Source organism: Bombina bombina, chromosome 5 (genome assembly GCF_027579735.1).
Source record: "Bombina bombina isolate aBomBom1 chromosome 5, aBomBom1.pri, whole genome shotgun sequence".
Classification (NCBI taxonomy): domain Eukaryota; kingdom Metazoa; phylum Chordata; class Amphibia; order Anura; family Bombinatoridae; genus Bombina; species Bombina bombina.
In genome coordinates, this window is record NC_069503.1 from 124536207 (window position 1) to 124554693 (window position 18487).

An 18487-nucleotide genomic window follows, 5' to 3' on the forward strand; every position below is an offset into this window, starting at 1 on the left:
CAGCTTAGCAGGTGTTATGGTGTAGTAAACCCTGTGAGGCAGTGGGTTTGTAGTATTCAGCTGGGGAGATAACGGCTTAGCAGGAGTTATGGTGTAGTAAACCCTGTTAGGCAGTGGGTTTGTAGTATTCAGCTGGGGAGATAAAGGCTTAGCAGGAGTTATGGTGTAGTAAACCTTGTGAGGCAGTGGGTTTGTAGTATTCAGCTGGGGAGATAACGGCTTTGCAGGAATTATGGTGTAGTAAACCTTGTAAGGCAGTGGGTTTGTAGTATTCAGCTGGGGAGATAACGGCTTAGCAGGAGTTATGGTGTAGTAACTCTTGTGAGGCAGTGGGTTTGTAGTATTCAGCTGGGGAGATAACAGCTTAGCAGGTGTTATGGTGTAGTAAACCCTGTGAGGCAGTGGGTTTGTAGTATTCAGCTGGGGAGATAACAGCTTATCAGGTGTTATGGTGTAGTAAACCTTGTGAGGCAGTGGGTTTGTAGTATTCAGCTGAGGAGATAACGGCTTAGCAGGAGTTATGGTGTAGTAAACCCTGTGAGGCAGTGGGTTTGTAGTATTCAGCTGGGGAGATAACGGCTTAGCAGGAGTTATGGTGTAGTAAACCTTGTGAGGCAGTGGGTTTGTAGTATTCAGTTGGGGAGATAACGGCTTAGCAGGAGTTATGGTGTAGTAAACCTTGTGAGGCAGTGGGTTTGTAGTATTCAGCTGGGGAGATAACAGCTTAGCAGGAGTTATTGTGTAGTAAACCTTGTGAGGCAGTGGGTTTGTAGTATTCAGCTGGGGAGATAACCGCTTAGCAGGAGTTATGGTGTAGTAAACCCTGTGAGGCAGTGGGTTTGTAGTATTCAGCTGGGGAGATAACGGCTTAGCAGGAGTTATTGTGTAGTAAACCTTGTGAGGCAGTGGGTTTGTAGTATTCAGCTGGGGAGATAACGGCTTAGCAGGAGTTATTGTGTAGTAAACCTTGTGAGACAGTGGGTTTGTAGTATTCAGCTGGGGAGATAACCGCTTAGCAGGAGTTATGGTGTAGTAAACCTTGTGAGGCAGTGGGTTTGTAGTATTCAGCTGGGGAGATAACGGCTTAGCAGGAGTTATGGTGTAGTAAACCCTGTTAGGCAGTGGGTTTGTAGTATTCAGCTGGGGAGATAACGGCTTAGCAGGAGTTATGGTGTAGTAAACCTTGTGAGGCAGTGGGTTTGTAGTATTCAGCTGGGGAGATAATTGCTTTGCAGGAGTTATGGTGTAGTAAACCTTGTGAGGCAGTGGGTTTGTAGTATTCAGCTGGGGAGATAACGGCTTAGCAGGAGTTATGGTGTAGTAACTCTTGTGAGGCAGTGGGTTTGTAGTATTCAGCTGGGGAGATAACAGCTTAGCAGGTGTTATGGTGTAGTAAACCCTGTGAGGCAGTGGGTTTGTAGTATTCAGCTGGGGAGATAACAGCTTAGCAGGTGTTATGGTGTAGTAAACCTTGTGAGGCAGTGGGTTTGTAGTATTCAGCTGGGGAGATAACGGCTTAGCAGGAGTTATGGTGTAGTAAACCCTGTGAGGCAGTGGGTTTGTAGTATTCAGCTGGGGAGATAACGGCTTAGCAGGAGTTATGGTGTAGTAAACCTTGTAAGGCAGTGGGTTTGTAGTATTCAGCTGGGGAGATAACGGCTTAGCAGGAGTTATTGTGTAGTAAACCTTGTGAGGCAGTGGGTTTGTAGTATTCAGCTGGGGAGATAACGGCTTAGCAGGAGTTATTGTGTAGTAAACCTTGTGAGACAGTGGGTTTGTAGTATTCAGCTGGGGAGATAACCGCTTAGCAGGAGTTATGGTGTAGTAAACCTTGTGAGGCAGTGGGTTTGTAATATTCAGCTGGGGAGATAACGGCTTAGCAGGAGTTATGGTGTAGTAAACCCTGTTAGGCAGTGGGTTTGTAGTATTCAGCTGGGGAGATAACGGCTTAGCAGGAGTTATGGTGTAGTAAACCTTGTGAGGCAGTGGGTTTGTAGTATTCAGCTGGGGAGATAACGGCTTAGCAGGAGTTATGGTGTAGTAACTCTTGTGAGGCAGTGGGTTTGTAGTATTCAGCTGGGGAGATAACAGCTTAGCAGGTGTTATGGTGTAGTAAACCCTGTGAGGCAGTGGGTTTGTAGTATTCAGCTGGGGAGATAACAGCTTAGCAGGTGTTATGGTGTAGTAAACCTTGTGAGGCAGTGGGTTTGTAGTATTCAGCTGGGGAGATAACGGCTTAGCAGAAGTTATGGTGTAGTAAACCCTGTGAGGCAGTGGGTTTGTAGTATTCAGCTGGGGAGATAACGGCTTAGCAGGAGTTATGGTGTAGTAAACCTTGTAAGGCAGTGGGTTTGTAGTATTCAGCTGGGGAGATAACGGCTTTGCAGGAGTTATGGTGTAGTAAACCTTGTGAGGCAGTGGGTTTGTAGTATTCAGCTAGGGAGATAACGGCTTTGCAGGAGTTATGGTGTAGTAAACCTTGTGAGGCAGTGGGTTTGTAGTATTCAGCTGGGGAGATAACGGCTTAGCAGGAGTTATGGTGTAGTAAACCTTGTGAGGCAGTGGGTTTGTAGTATTCAGCTGGGGAGATAACGGCTTAGCAGGATTTATTGTGTAGTAAACCTTGTGAGACAGTGGGTTTGTAGTATTCAGTTGGGGAGATAACGGCTTAGCAGGAGTTATGGTGTAGTAAACCTTGTGAGGCAGTGGGTTTGTAGTATTCAGCTGGGGAGATAACGGCTTAGCAGGAGTTATGGTGTAGTAAACCTTGTAAGGCAGTGGGTTTGTAGTATTCAGCTGGGGAGATAACGGCTTAGCAGGAGTTATGGTGTAGTAAACCTTGTGAGGCAGTGGGTTTGTAGTATTCAGCTGGGGAGATAACAGCTTAGCAGGAGTTATTGTGTAGTAAACCTTGTGAGGCAGTGGGTTTGTAGTATTCAGCTGGGGAGATAACGGCTTAGCAGGAGTTATTGTGTAGTAAACCTTGTGAGGCAGTGGGTTTGTAGTATTCAGCTGGGGAGATAACGGCTTAGCAGGAGTTATTGTGTAGTAAACCTTGTGAGACAGTGGGTTTGTAGTTTTCAGCTGGGGAGATAACCGCTTAGCAGGAGTTATGGTGTAGTGAACCTTGTGAGGCAGTGGGTTTGTAGTATTCAGCTGGGGAGATAACGGCTTAGCAGGAGTTATGGTGTAGTAAACCTTGTGAGGCAGTGGGTTTGTAGTATTCAGCTGGGGAGATAACCGCTTAGCAGGAGTTATGGTGTAGTAAACCTTGTGAGGCAGTGGGTTTGTAGTATTCAGCTAGGGAGATAACGGCTTAGCAGGAGTTATGGTGTAGTAAACCTTGTGAGGCAGTGGGTTTGTAGTATTCAGCTGGGGAGATAACGGCTTAGCAGGAGTTATGGTGTAGCAAACCTTGTGAGGCAGTGGGTTTGTAGTATTCAGCTGGGGAGATACCGGCTTAGCAGGAGTAATGGTGTAGTAAACCTTGTGAGGCAGTGGGTTTGTAGTATTCAGCTGGGGAGATAACGGCTTAACAGGAGTTATGGTGTAGTAAACCTTGTGAGGCAGTGGGTTTGTAGTATTCAGCTGGGGAGATAACTGCTTAGCAGGAGTTATGGTGTAGTAAACCTTGTGAGGCAGTGGGTTTGTAGTATTCAGCTAGGGAGATAACGGCTTAGCAGGAGTTATGGTGTAGTAAACCTTGTGAGGCAGTGGGTTTGTAGTATTCAGCTGGGGAGGTAATGGCTTAGCAGGAGTTATGGTGTAGCAAACCTTGTGAGGCAGTGGGTTTGTAGTATTCAGCTGGGGAGATACCGGCTTAGCAGGAGTAATGGTGTAGTAAACCTTGTGAGGCAGTGGGTTTGTAGTATTCAGTTGGGGAGATACCGGCTTAGCAGGAGTTATGGTGTAGTTGTATAAATCAATGCATGAAACCAGCAAGCTTGTAAAGAATTGTTACAGCAGCCACTGGATTTTGTTTGCTGTTAAAGGGAAACTAAACACTTTGAGAATGTAATAAAAAATTGAATTAAATTTATGCAAATGTTACAATATAATATCAGTATTTATTTTGCACCCTTTTCCTATAATTTAATTCTGAAATAAGTGGTCTTTCCTATACCTGTTTTGGTGACACTGAAGTCAAAATTCAAGTTTTATAATTCAGATAGACCATGCAACTAAAAAAAAAACTTCCCAGTTTGTGCAAATTTTGATTATGAAAGTAATCTGTTTATATATATATATATATATATATATATATATATATATATGCACACTTACTGAGGCACCAACTCCTGAGCATGTGTATATACGTATATGTGTTTTGTGATTGGCTGATGGCGGTCACATGATATGGGGGGGGAGGGATTAAAGGGACATGAAACCCAAACATTTTCTTTCATGATTTAGATAGAAGTAAATTAGAAAGTTGTTTACAATTGTATTCTCTATTATCTAATTTGTTTCATTCTCTTTGTATCATTTGTTGAAGGAGCAGCAATGCACAACTGGTTTCTAACTGAACACATGGGTGACCCAATGACAATCAGTGTATATATGCAGCCACCAATCAGCAGCTAGAACCTAGGTTCTCTGCTGCTCCTGGGCTTACCTAGATAAACCTTTCAGCAAAGGAGAACAAGAGAAGGTAGCAAATTAAATTATAGCAGTAATCTGGAAAGTTGTTTAAAATTGCATCATCTGTCTGAATCATGAAAGACATTTTGTTGGGTTTCATGTCCCTTTTAAGTGCTATAGTATTGTCTTTTAATTTTGTATTTGCCGATTATGCAATTCTTCTGTTTGTAATGGTCCTTTAAGAGTGCAGCAGACCCAACCCAGTCATCAGTTGCAGCTTTCCTTCATTGGCTTGTGCAGAGACGGTAACCTGGGTTACAGGACCCATTGCTTATGGGCACTAACAAATGTACACTTATTTGTATTAATGTTAAACAACTAATATCATTTACAAATACATCTGCATATTATTCTCACTGTTTATTTAGTGTTTAAAGGGACATTTTCCTTTCATGATTCAGAGAGAGCAGCAATTTTAAACAACTTTCTAATTTTCTTTGTTCTCTTTTGGTATCTTTTGTTGAACAAAGCTCAGGAGCATGCACGTCTGGAGCACTATATCACAGCAGTTTTGCAAGAATGTTATCCATTGTAGGTTTCTCTTCAACACAGAATATCAAGGGAAGGAAGCAAATTTGATGATAGAAGTAAAATGGAAATGTTTTAATAATTGTATCCTCTGACTGAATCACAAAAGAAAGGTTTCATTTCCATTTAATGTCATCTCTCTATTTTATGAGCAGCTGTTAAACTGTGTTTGTGCCACATTCTTTATATAGTCCTTTATTTGTATTAAGGATCAGAATATTGTTTTCTTTTTTTTTTTTTTAAATTAGAAACTTGAAGACTGTATATAATGGATACCAGATAAAGATGGGGCGAGAAGCAAATATTCCATTTTCTAGGCTACAACAAACCTTTTTGGTACTTACTACAGTGGAACTGAGACATCCCACTAGGCAAAGGTCCTCGCTGCAACCTCTAAAAACACTATTGTGACTATAAAACTCTATATTTTTATAAAAAAACAGAAACAAAAAATAAACAAAACAAAAATAAAAAAGGTGAAACAATGTTGGTAGAAGGAGGAGGTCAAAGCTGCTGTCCCGCCAGTTACATGAACGATGAGAGATAGAACACCGAGGATCAGGCTGATGAGACCATTAAAGACACCTGATAATGAGAACGCTCCACTTACAGGTATTATTATATTCTCATTTGTTCTGTGATTTTAAACCAACAATATTGTTTTTTTTGTTTTTAAAGTTTATCAGAAGAGTAAGGTGGAGAATGCTGGTTGGTATCTATCACATAGGAAAACGGTTTTTAATATATAGATAACACTTGAAATCAGGGTGATCTTGAAGTATAAGCGGTAGCTTGAGAGCAACCAGATATTATAATTTGGCGTTAGCTACCAGGAGATTTGCTTGGGAAACCACGCGGTTAAAATCTGACTTACAAACTATGCTTAGCATCCTGTTAGCTATCAGTATTTAGCAGATTTTAGCTGAGCAGTCTATAAACTTTATTATTTCTCCCTAGGGTCGTAAAAAGTGAACAAAATTCTGATTTTGGAGTAAACCCAGACTGAGCAGATGCCATATTACTAATTACTGAGGACCAAGATGCCCATTGTGTTGTGTCACCATGATCACATTGTGCAACAAACTCGGCGTGACATTTGTGTACCGGTGACAGGAGGAGAATTATCAGTCGCAGTAAGTGAACTCAGCTATATGGTTTGGTATTTCAGCCAGAGACATGAGACTGTACGTATAAGCTCGGCCTTACTTTATGCAGTAGGTGGTCTAGAGAAAAGCATCTCGGCTTCTCATCATTTTATTTCTCTTGCAAGGTGTATCCAGTCCACGGATTCATCCTTTACTTGTGTGATATTCTCATTCCCTACAGGAAGTGGCAAAGAGAGCACACAGCAAAGCTGTCCATATAGCTCCCCCTCTAGCTCCACCCCCCAGTCATTCTCTTTGCCGGCTCTAAGCACTAGGGTCTCTCTACGGGAGGGTAAAGTGAATGTGGTGTTAGAATTGTAGTTTTATATCTTCAATCAAGAGTTTGTTATTTTTAAATGGTACCGGTTTGTACTATTTACTCTCTAGCAGAAAAGTGATGAAGAATTCTGCTGAGAGGAAAATGATTTTAGCATGTTGTAACTAAAATCCACTGCTGTTCTCACAGGACTGAGGAGTACCAGAAAACTTCAGTTGGGGGGAACAGTTTGCAGGCTTGACTGCAATGAGGTATGTTCAGTCAATTATTTCTAGACATGACTGAGATAATGCTAGAAGACTGACAAGATCCCCATGTGGGGAGGGTAAGCTATGTTCTGAGACTTAGTATAGAATTGAATACTTATATAACAGGGCTAAATAGGCTGGTTGACACTAATGCAGGGCAATCGATTATTTATTTAAGAAATACTCGTTGGAGACACTTTTTTAAGCACTTTGGAGTGTTTTACTGGGGTTATTATCCACATGGCATAAATTTAGTCACTTAGAAGTGATTTTTGTAGGCCTCACAACTCCGGAGTGGAGTGGGAGGGGCCTAATTTTGCGCCTCAGATGCGCACTTAGAATTGAAAGACTGTTCATGCTGCTTCACATGGAGGGTCCAGCTGCTGATTGAGGGCCTAAAAGAAGCTTTATTCCCCCAAATCTGATCCCTAAGGGCAGGTAGGGCTACAGCAGTAAGCTGTGGCAAGGTGCTGTAGTTAATTAACCGGTTGTTGGCTTTAGGCTGCTCCGGTTTGGGCATTAAAGGGTTAATCGTTCTGAAACTTGTGGTGCAATCACATTAAAGCCTTAGGTACATACTGTGAAAATTTCAAAAAGATTGGTGCATTTTTCACTGTTTTGTAAAATTGTGTGCTCTTTTTATTTCTTAAAGGCACAGTAAAGTTTTTTCAAATTGTGTTTTTTATTTGATTAAAGTGTTTTCCAAGCCTGCTTATGTATACTACTAGTCTGTTAAACATGTCTGACACTAAGGAAAATCCTTGTTCAATGTGTTTAGAAGCCATGGTGGAACCCCCTCTCAGAATGTGTCCCAATTGCACTAATATGTCTATACACTTTAAAGATCATTTCTCCAACATAGGTGTGTCCGGTCCACGGCGTCATCCTTACTTGTGGGATATTCTCTTCCCCAACAGGAAATGGCAAAGAGCCCAGCAAAGCTGGTCACATGATCCCTCCTAGGCTCCGCCTACCCCAGTCATTCTCTTTGCCGTTGTACAGGCAACATCTCCACGGAGATGGCTTAGAGTTTTTTAGTGTTTAACTGTAGTTTTTATTATTCAATCAAGAGTTTGTTATTTTGAAATAGTGCTGGTATGTACTATTTACTCAGAAACAGAAAAGAGATGAAGATTTCTGTTTGTATGAGGAAAATGATTTTAGCAACCGTAACTAAAATCCATGGCTGTTCCACACAGGACTGTTGAGAGCAATTAACTTCAGTTGGGGGAACAGTGTGCAGTCTCTTGCTGCTTGAGGTATGACACATTCTAACAAGACGATGTAATGCTGGAAGCTGTCATTTTCCCTATGGGATCCGGTAAGCCATGTTTATTACGATCGTAAATAAGGGCTTCACAAGGGCTTATTAAGACTGTAGACTTTTTCTGGGCTAAATCGATTCATTATTAACACATATTTAGCCTTGAGGAATCATTTTATCTGGGTATTTTGATATAATAATATCGGCAGGCACTGTATTAGACACCTTATTCCTTAGGGGCTTTCCCAAAGCATAAGCAGAGCCTCATTTTCGCGCCGGTGTGGCGCACTTGTTTTTGAGAGGCATGGCATGCAGTCGCATGTGAGAGGAGCTCTGATACTTAGAAAAGACTTTCTGAAGGCGTCATTTGGTATCGTATTCCCCTTTGGGCTTGGTTGGGTCTCAGCAAAGCAGATACCAGGGACTGTAAAGGGGTTAAAGTTTAAAACGGCTCCGGTTCCGTTATTTTAAGGGTTAAAGCTTCCAAATTTGGTGTGCAATACTTTTAAGGCTTTAAGACACTGTGGTGAAAATTTGATAAATTTTGAACAATTCCTTCATGTTTTTTCGCAATTGCAGTAATAAAGTGTGTTCAGTTTAAAATTTAAAGTGACAGTAACGGTTTTATTTTAAAACGTTTTTGTACTTTGTTATCAAGTTTATGCCTGTTTAACATGTCTGAACTACCAGATAGACTGTGTTCTGAATGTGGGGAAGCCAGAATTCCTATTCGTTTAAATAAATGTGATTTATGTGATAATGACAATGATGCCCAAGATGATTCCTCAAGTGAGGGGAGTAAGCATGGTACTGCATCATTCCCTCCTTCGTCTACACGAGTCTTGCCCACTCAGGAGGCCCCTAGTACATCTAGCGCGCCAATACTCCTTACTATGCAACAATTAACGGCTGTAATGGATAATTCTGTCAAAAACATTTTAGCCAAAATAAACACTTGTCAGCGTAAGCGCGGCTGCTCTGTTTTAGATACTGAAGAGCATGACGACGCTGATATTAATATCTCTGAAGGGCCCCTAACCCAGTCTGATGGGGCCAGGGAAGTTTTGTCTGAGGGAGAAATTACTGATTCAGGGAACATTTCTCAACAGGCTGAACCTGATGTGATTGCATTTAAATTTAAGTTGGAACATCTCCGCATTCTGCTTAAGGAGGTATTATCCACTCTGGATGATTGTGACAAGTTGGTCATCCCAGAGAAACTATGTAAAATGGACAAGTTCCTAGAGGTGCCGGGGCTCCCAGAAGCTTTTCCTATACCCAAGCGGGTGGCGGACATTGTTAATAAAGAATGGGAGAGGCCAGGTATTCCTTTCGTCCCTCCCCCCATATTTAAAAAATTGTTTCCTATGGTCGACCCCAGAAAGGACTTATGGCAGACAGTCCCCAAGGTCGAGGGAGCGGTTTCCACTTTAAACAAACGCACCACTATACCCATAGAGGATAGTTGTGCTTTCAAAGATCCTATGGATAAAAAATTAGAAGGTTTGCTTAAAAAGATGTTTGTGCAGCAGGGTTACCTTCTACAACCAATTTCATGCATTGTCCCTGTCGCTACAGCCGCATGTTTCTGGTTCGATGAGCTGATAAAGGCGGTCGATAGTGATTCTCCTCCTTATGAGGAGATTATGGACAGAATCAATGCTCTCAAATTGGCTAATTCTTTCACCCTCGACGCCACTTTGCAATTGGCTAGGTTAGCGGCTAAGAATTCTGGGTTTGCTATTGTGGCGCGCAGAGCGCTTTGGTTGAAATCTTGGTCGGCTGATGCGTCTTCCAAGAACAAGCTACTTAACATTCCTTTCAAGGGGAAAACGCTGTTTGGCCCTGACTTGAAAGAGATTATCTCTGATATCACTGGGGGTAAGGGCCACGCCCTTCCTCAGGATCGGCCTTTCAAGGCAAAAAATAAACCTAATTTTCGTCCCTTTCGTAGAAACGGACCAGCCCAAGGTGCTACGTCCTCTAAGCAAGAGGGTAATACTTCTCAAGCCAAGCCAGCTTGGAGACCAATGCAAGGCTGGAACAAAGGAAAGCAGGCCAAGAAACCTGCCACTGCTACCAAGACTGCATGAAATGTTGGCCCCCGATCCGGGACCGGATCTGGTGGGGGGCAGACTCTCTCTCTTCGCTCAGGCTTGGGCAAGAGATGTTCTGGATCCTTGGGCGCTAGAAATAGTCTCCCAAGGTTATCTTCTGGAATTCAAGGGACTTCCCCCAAGGGGGAGGTTCCACAGGTCTCAGTTGTCTTCAGACCACATAAAAAGACAGGCATTCTTACATTGTGTAGAAGACCTGTTAAAAATGGGAGTGATTCATCCTGTTCCATTAAGAGAACAAGGGATGGGGTTCTACTCCAATCTGTTCATAGTTCCCAAAAAAGGGGGAACGTTCAGACCAATCTTAGATCTCAAGATCTTAAACAAGTTTCTCAAGGTTCCATCGTTCAAGATGGAAACCATTCGAACTATTCTTCCTTCCATCCAGGAAGGTCAATTCATGACCACGGTGGATTTAAAGGATGCGTATCTACATATTCCTATCCACAAGGAACATCATCGGTTCCTAAGGTTCGCATTCCTGGACAAACATTACCAGTTCGTGGCGCTTCCTTTCGGATTAGCCACTGCTCCAAGGATTTTCACAAAGGTACTAGGGTCCCTTCTAGCTGTGCTAAGACCAAGGGGCATTGCTGTAGTACCTTACTTGGACGACATTCTGATTCAGGCGTCGTCCCTTCCTCAAGCAAAGGCTCACACGGACATCGTCCTGGCCTTTCTCAGATCTCACGGATGGAAAGTGAACGTGGAAAAGAGTTCTCTATCCCCGTCAACAAGGGTTCCCTTCTTGGGAACAATTATAGACTCCTTAGAAATGAGGATTTTTCTAACAGAGGCCAGAAAAACAAAACTTCTAGACTCTTGTCGGATACTTCATTCCGTTCCTCTTCCTTCCATAGCTCAGTGCATGGAAGTGATCGGGTTGATGGTAGCGGCAATGGACATAGTTCCTTTTGCGCGCATTCATCTAAGACCATTACAACTGTGCATGCTCAGTCAGTGGAATGGGGACTATACAGACTTGTCTCCGAAGATACAAGTAAATCAGAGGACCAGAGACTCACTCCGTTGGTGGCTGTCCCTGGACAACCTGTCACAAGGGATGACATTCCGCAGACCAGAGTGGGTCATTGTCACGACCGACGCCAGTCTGATGGGCTGGGGCGCGGTCTGGGGATCCCTGAAAGCTCAGGGTCTTTGGTCTCGGGAAGAATCTCTTCTACCGATAAATATTCTGGAACTGAGAGCGATATTCAATGCTCTCAAGGCTTGGCCTCAGCTAGCGAGGGCCAAGTTCATACGGTTTCAATCAGACAACATGACAACTGTTGCGTACATCAACCATCAGGGGGGAACAAGGAGTTCCCTAGCGATGGAAGAAGTGACCAAAATCATTCTATGGGCGGAGTCTCACTCCTGCCACCTGTCTGCTATCCACATCCCAGGAGTGGAAAATTGGGAAGCGGATTTTCTGAGTCGTCAGACATTGCATCCGGGGGAGTGGGAACTCCATCCGGAAATCTTTGCCCAAGTCACTCAGCTGTGGGGCATTCCAGACATGGATCTGATGGCCTCTCGTCAGAACTTCAAAGTTCCTTGCTACGGGTCCAGATCCAGGGATCCCAAGGCGGCTCTAGTGGATGCACTAGTAGCACCTTGGACCTTCAAACTAGCTTATGTGTTCCCGCCCTTTCCTCTCATCCCCAGGCTGGTAGCCAGGATCAATCAGGAGAGGGCGTCGGTGATCTTGATAGCTCCTGCGTGGCCACGCAGGACTTGGTATGCAGATCTGGTGAATATGTCATCGGCTCCACCTTGGAAGCTACCTTTGAGACGAGACCTTCTTGTTCAGGGTCCGTTCGAACATCCGAATCTGGTTTCACTCCAGCTGACTGCTTGGAGATTGAACGCTTGATTTTATCGAAGCGAGGGTTCTCAGATTCTGTTATCGATACTCTTATTCAGGCCAGAAAGCCTGTAACTAGAAAGATTTACCACAAAATTTGGAAAAAATATATCTGTTGGTGTGAATCTAAAGGATTCCCTTGGGACAAGGTTAAGATTCCTAGGATCCTATCCTTCCTTCAAGAAGGATTGGAAAAAGGATTATCTGCAAGTTCCCTGAAGGGACAGATTTCTGCCTTGTCGGTGTTACTTCACAAAAAACTGGCTGCTGTGCCAGATGTTCAAGCTTTTGTTCAGGCTCTGGTTAGAATTAAGCCTGTTTACAAACCTTTGACTCCTCCTTGGAGTCTCAATTTAGTTCTTTCAGTTCTTCAGGGGGTTCCGTTTGAACCCTTGCATTCCGTTGATATTAAATTATTATCTTGGAAAGTTTTGTTTTTAGTTGCAATTTCTTCTGCCAGAAGAGTTTCAGAATTATCTGCTCTGCAGTGTTCTCCTCCTTATCTGGTGTTCCATGCAGATAAGGTGGTTTTACGTACTAAACCTGGTTTTCTTCCAAAAGTTGTTTCTAACAAAAACATTAACCAGGAGATTATCGTACCTTCTCTGTGTCCGAAACCAGTTTCAAAGAAGGAACGTTTGTTGCACAATTTGGATGTTGTTCGCGCTCTAAAATTCTATTTAGATGCTACAAAGGATTTTAGACAAACATCTTCCTTGTTTGTTGTTTATTCCGGTAAAAGGAGAGGTCAAAAAGCAACTTCTACCTCTCTCTCTTTTTGGATTAAAAGCATCATCAGATTGGCTTACGAGACTGCCGGACGGCAGCCTCCCGAAAGAATCACAGCTCATTCCACTAGGGCTGTGGCTTCCACATGGGCCTTCAAGAACGAGGCTTCTGTTGATCAGATATGTAGGGCAGCGACTTGGTCTTCACTGCACACTTTTACCAAATTTTACAAGTTTGATACTTTTGCTTCTTCTGAGGCTATTTTTGGGAGAAAGGTTTTGCAAGCCGTGGTGCCTTCCATTTAGGTGACCTGATTTGCTCCCTCCCTTCATCCGTGTCCTAAAGCTTTGGTATTGGTTCCCACAAGTAAGGATGACGCCGTGGACCGGACACACCTATGTTGGAGAAAACAGAATTTATGTTTACCTGATAAATTACTTTCTCCAACGGTGTGTCCGGTCCACGGCCCGCCCTGGTTTTTTAATCAGGTCTGATAATTTATTTTCTTTAACTACAGTCACCACGGTACCATATGGTTTCTCCTATGCAAATATTCCTCCTTAACGTCGGTCGAATGACTGGGGTAGGCGGAGCCTAGGAGGGATCATGTGACCAGCTTTGCTGGGCTCTTTGCCATTTCCTGTTGGGGAAGAGAATATCCCACAAGTAAGGATGACGCCGTGGACCGGACACACCGTTGGAGAAAGTAATTTATCAGGTAAACATAAATTCTGTTATTGTTGCACTTAAGTGTGGCCCTAGATGATTCTCAGACTGAAGGTAATGAGGATAGTCCGCCTACCTCTCCCCATGTGTCACAACCAGTTACGCCCGCTCAATCGATGCCTAGTACCTCTAGTGCGTCTGCCCCTATTACATTGCAACAACTAGCGACAGTCATGGATAATTCCCTTGCGGCCTTTCTATCCAAACTGCCAGTTTTTCCTGCAAAGCGCGATAGCTCTGTTTTAAGAACAGATTATGAGCAGTCTGAAACTTTGGTAGCCTTATCTGATGTACCCTCACAACACTCCGAAGTGGGGGTGAGGGATTTGATGTCTGAGGGAGAAATTTCCGACTCAGGAAAGGTTTCTCATCAGGCAGAGTCAGATTCATTAGCGTTTAAATTTAAACTGGAACACCTCCGCGTATTGCTCAGGGAGGTATTAGCCACTCTGGATGATTGTGACCCTATGGTGGTCCCAGAGAAATTGTGTAAAATGGACAAGTACCTAGAGGTCCCTGTATACACTGATGCGTTTCCGATCCCCAAAAGGGTTGCGGATATTGTTACTAGGAAGTGGGATAGACCAGGTGTCCCTTTTGTTCCCCCCCCCCCTATTTTTAAGAAAATGTTCCCCATAACTGACCCCAGGCAGGACTCGTGGCAGGCGGTCCCTAAGGTTGAGGGGGCTGTTTCTTCACTTGCTAAGCGCACAACCATACCAATTGAAGACAGTTGTGATTTTAAAGATCCTATGGATAAAAAGTTAGAAGGTTTACTTAAGAAAATTTTTGTTCAACAAGATTTCCTTCTCCAACCTATTGCCTGCATTATTCCTGTAACTACTGCAGCGGCTTTCTGGTTTGAGGCGCTGGAGGAGTCGCTCCAGACGGAGACCTAATATGACGAAATTATGGATAGAATTAAGGCTCTAAAGCTGGCTAATTCTTTTATCACAGATGCCGCTTTGCAGTTAGCTAAGTTAGCGGCAAAAAATTCAGGTTTCACCATTATGGCGCGCAGAGCACTTTGGCTCAAGTCATGGTCGGCCGATGTGTCGTCAAAATCCAAATGATTAAATATCCCTTTCAAGGGAAAGACCCTTTTCGGGCCAGAATTGAAAGAGATTATTTCAGAAATCACCGGGGGAAAGGGCCATGCTCTCCCTCAGGACAAGCCCTTTAAGGCTAGAAACAAAGCTAATTTTCGTTCCTTTCGTAACTTCAGGAGCGGTCCCGCTTCAGCCTCTACAGCTGCAAAGCAAGAGGGTAACGCTTCACAGCCCAAGGCATCCTGGAAGCCTTACCAGGGCTGGAACAAGGGTAAACAGGCCAAAAAGCCTGCAGCTGCTACCAAGACAGCATGAAGGGGTAGCCCCCGATCCGGGACCGGATCTAGTAGGGGGCAGACTCTCTCTTCGCTCAGGCCTGGGCAAGAGATGTTCACGATCCCTGGGCATTAGAGATTGTTACCCAGGGATATCTTCTAGAATTCAAGGACTCCCCTCCAAGGGGAAGGTTCCACATTTCTCGTCTGTCTACAGACCAGACAAAGAAAGAGGCGTTTTTACGCTGTGTAGAAGATCTACTTACAATGGGAGTGATCCACCCAGTTCCGATTGTAGAACAAGGACTGGGGTTTTACTCAAACCTGTTTGTGGTTACCAAAAAAGAAGGAACTTTCTCTTGTTAAGTGTATCCAGTCCACGGATCATCCATTACTTGTGGGATATTCTCCTTCCCAACAGGAAGTTGCAAGAGGATCACCCACAGCAGAGCTGCTATATAGCTCCTCCCCTCACTGCCATATCCAGTCATTCTCTTGCAACTCTCAACAAAGATGGACGTAGTAAGAGGAGAGTGGTGTATTATAGTTAGTTTTTTAACTTCAATCAAAAGTTTGTTATTTTTAAATGGTACCGGAGTGTACTGTTTATCTCAGGCAGTATTTAGAAGAAGAATCTGCCTGCATTTTCTATGATCTTAGCAGAAGTAACTAAGATCCATGGCTGTTCTCACATATTCTGAGGAGTGAGGTAACTTCAGAGAGGGAATGGCGTGCAGGTTTTCCTGCAATAAGGTATGTGCAGTTAATATATTTCTAGGGATGGAATTTGCTAGAAAAATGCTGCTGATACCGGATTAATGTAAGTTAAGCCTTAAATGCAGTGATAGCGACTGGTATCAGGCTTATTAACAGAGATACATACTCTTATAAAAGTGAAATATAAAACGTTTGCTGGCATGTTAATCGTTTTTATATATGTTTGGTGACAAAACTTATTGGGGCCTAGTTTTTTTCCACATGGCTAGTTTGATTTTTGCCTAGAAACAGGCTTTCCACTGTTGCAATATGAGTGGGAAGGGCCTATGTTAGTGCTTTTCTGTGTAGCTAAAAATACTGACAGACATTCAGCTTCCCTCTGCATGATACAGGACATCTCTGAAGGGCTCAAAAGGCTTCAAAGTCGTGTTTGAGGAGGGTAACAATCACAGTAGACTGTGGCAGTTGTTGTGACTGTGTTTAAAAAACGTTTTTGTCATTTATTATTCTGTTTTTGTTATTAAGGGGTTAATCATCCATTTGCAAGTGGGTGCAATGCTCTGCTGACTTGTTACATACACTGTAAAAATTTTGTTAGTGTAACTGCCTTTTTTCACTGTTATTTCAAATTTTGTCAAAATTTGTTTCTCTTAAAGGCACAGTAACGTTTTTTATATTGCTTGTTAACTTGCTTTAAAGTGTTTTCCAAGCTTGCTAGTCTCATTGCTAGTCTGTACAAACATGTCTGAAACAGAGGATACTTGTTCATTATGTTTAAAAGCCATGGTGGAGCCCCATAGGAGAATGTGTACTAAATGTATTGATTTCACCTTAAACAGTAAAGATCAGTCTTTATCTATAAAAGAATTGTCACCAGAGGGGTCTGTCGAGGGGGAAGTTATGCCGACTAACTCTCCCCACGTGTCGGACCCTTCGCCTCCCGCTCAAGGGACGCACGCTAATATGGCGCCAAGTACATCAGGGACGCCCATAGCGATTACTTTGCAGGACATGGCGGCAATCATGAATAATACCCTGTCAGAGATATTATCCAGATTGCCTGAATTGAGAGGCAAGCGCGATAGCTCTGGGGTTAGACGAGATACAGAGCGCGTAGATGCTGTAAGAGCCATGTCTGATACTGCGTCACAATATGCAGAACCTGAGGACGGAGAGCTTCAGTCTGTGGGTGACGTCTCTGAATCGGGGAGACCTGATTCAGAGATTTCTAATTTTAAATTTAAGCTTGAGAACCTCCGTGTATTGCTTGGGGAGGTATTAGCTGCTCTGAATGACTGTGACACAATTGCAGTGCCAGAGAAATTGTGTAGGCTGGATAAATACTATGCAGTGCCGGTGAGTACTGATGTTTTTCCAATACCTAAAAGGCTTACAGAAATTATTAGTAAGGAGTGGGATAGGCCCGGTGTGCCCTTTTCCCCACCTCCTATATTTAGAAAAATGTTTCCAATGGATGCCACTACACGGGACTTATGGCAGACTGTCCCTAAGGTAGAGGGAGCAGTTTCTACTTTAGCAAAGCGTACCACTATCCCGGTTGAGGACAGTTGTGCTTTTTCAGATCCAATGGATAAACAATTAGAGGGTTACCTTAAGAAAATGTTTATTCAACAAGGTTTTATTTTACAGCCCCTTGCATGCATTGCGCCTGTCACTGCTGCGGCGGCATTCTGGTTTGAGGCCCTGGAAGAGGCCATCCATACAGCTCCATTGACTGAAATTGTTGACAAGCTTAGAACTCTTAAGCTAGCTAACTCATTTGTTTCTGATGCCATTGTTCATTTGACTAAACTAACGGCTAAGAATTCCGGATTCGCCATCCAGGCGCGTAGGGCACTATGACTCAAATCCTGGTCAGCTGATGTGACTTCAAAGTCTAAATTACTCAACATTCCTTTCAAGGGGCAGACCTTATTCGGGCCTGGTTTGAAAGAAATTATTGCTGACATTACTGGAGGTAAGGGTCATACCCTTCCTCAGGACAGGGCCAAATCAAAGGCCAAACAGTCTAATTTTCGTGCCCGTCGAAATTTCAAGGCAGGTGCAGCATCAACTTCCTCTGCTTCAAAACAAGAGGGAACTTTTGCTCAATCCAAGCAGGCCTGGAAACCTAACCAGTCCTGGAACAAGGGCAAGCAGGCCAGGAAGCCTGCTGCTGCCTCTAAGACAGCATGAAGGAGCGGCCCCTATCCGACAACGGATCTAGTAGGGGGCAGACTCTCTCTCTTTGCCCAGGCGTGGGCAAGAGATGTTCAGGATCCCTGGGCGTTGGAGATCATATCTCAGGGATATCTTTTGGACTTCAAAGCTTCTCCTCCACAAGGGAGATTTCACCTTTCAAGATTATCTGCAAACCAGATAAAGAAAGAGGCATTCCTAAGCTGCGTACAATATCTCCTTGTAATGGGAGTGATCCATCCAGTTCCGCGGACGGAACAAGGACAGGGGTTTTATTCAAATCTGTTTGTCGTTCCCAAAAAAGAGGGAACCTTCAGACCAATTTTGGATTTAAAGATCCTAAATAAATTCCTCAGAGTTCCGTCATTCAAGATGGAAACTATTCGAACCATTTTACCCATGATCCAAGAGGGTCAGTACATGACCACAGTGGACTTAAAGGATGCCTACCTTCACATTCCGATTCACAAGAATCATCATCAGTTCCTGAGGTTTGCTTTTCTAGACAGGCATTACCAATTTGTAGCTCTTCCATTCGGGTTGGCTACAGCCCCAAGAATTTTTACAAAGGTTATGGGCTCACTTCTGGCGGTCCTAAGACCGCGAGGCATAGCGGTGGCTCCTTACCTGGACGATATCCTGATACAGGCGTCAAGCTTTCAAATTGCCAAATCTCATACAGAGATAGTTCTGGCATTCCTGAGG

The 18487-nt window shown here is 43.5% G+C and overlaps 1 protein-coding gene across 1 annotated transcript in view; it reads left to right on the forward strand.

Moving 5' to 3' along the window:
• Nucleotides 1-18487, forward strand: part of LOC128660067 (uncharacterized) — a 279471-nt gene that overhangs the window by 254659 nt on the left and 6325 nt on the right. Inside the window, exons 39-40 of the mRNA XM_053713672.1 lie at nucleotides 5418-5781; nucleotides 6127-6302. Coding sequence (XP_053569647.1) covers nucleotides 5418-5425 — 8 coding nt within the window. The 3' untranslated portion in view covers nucleotides 5426-5781; nucleotides 6127-6302. The remainder of the gene's footprint in view (nucleotides 1-5417; nucleotides 5782-6126; nucleotides 6303-18487) is intronic.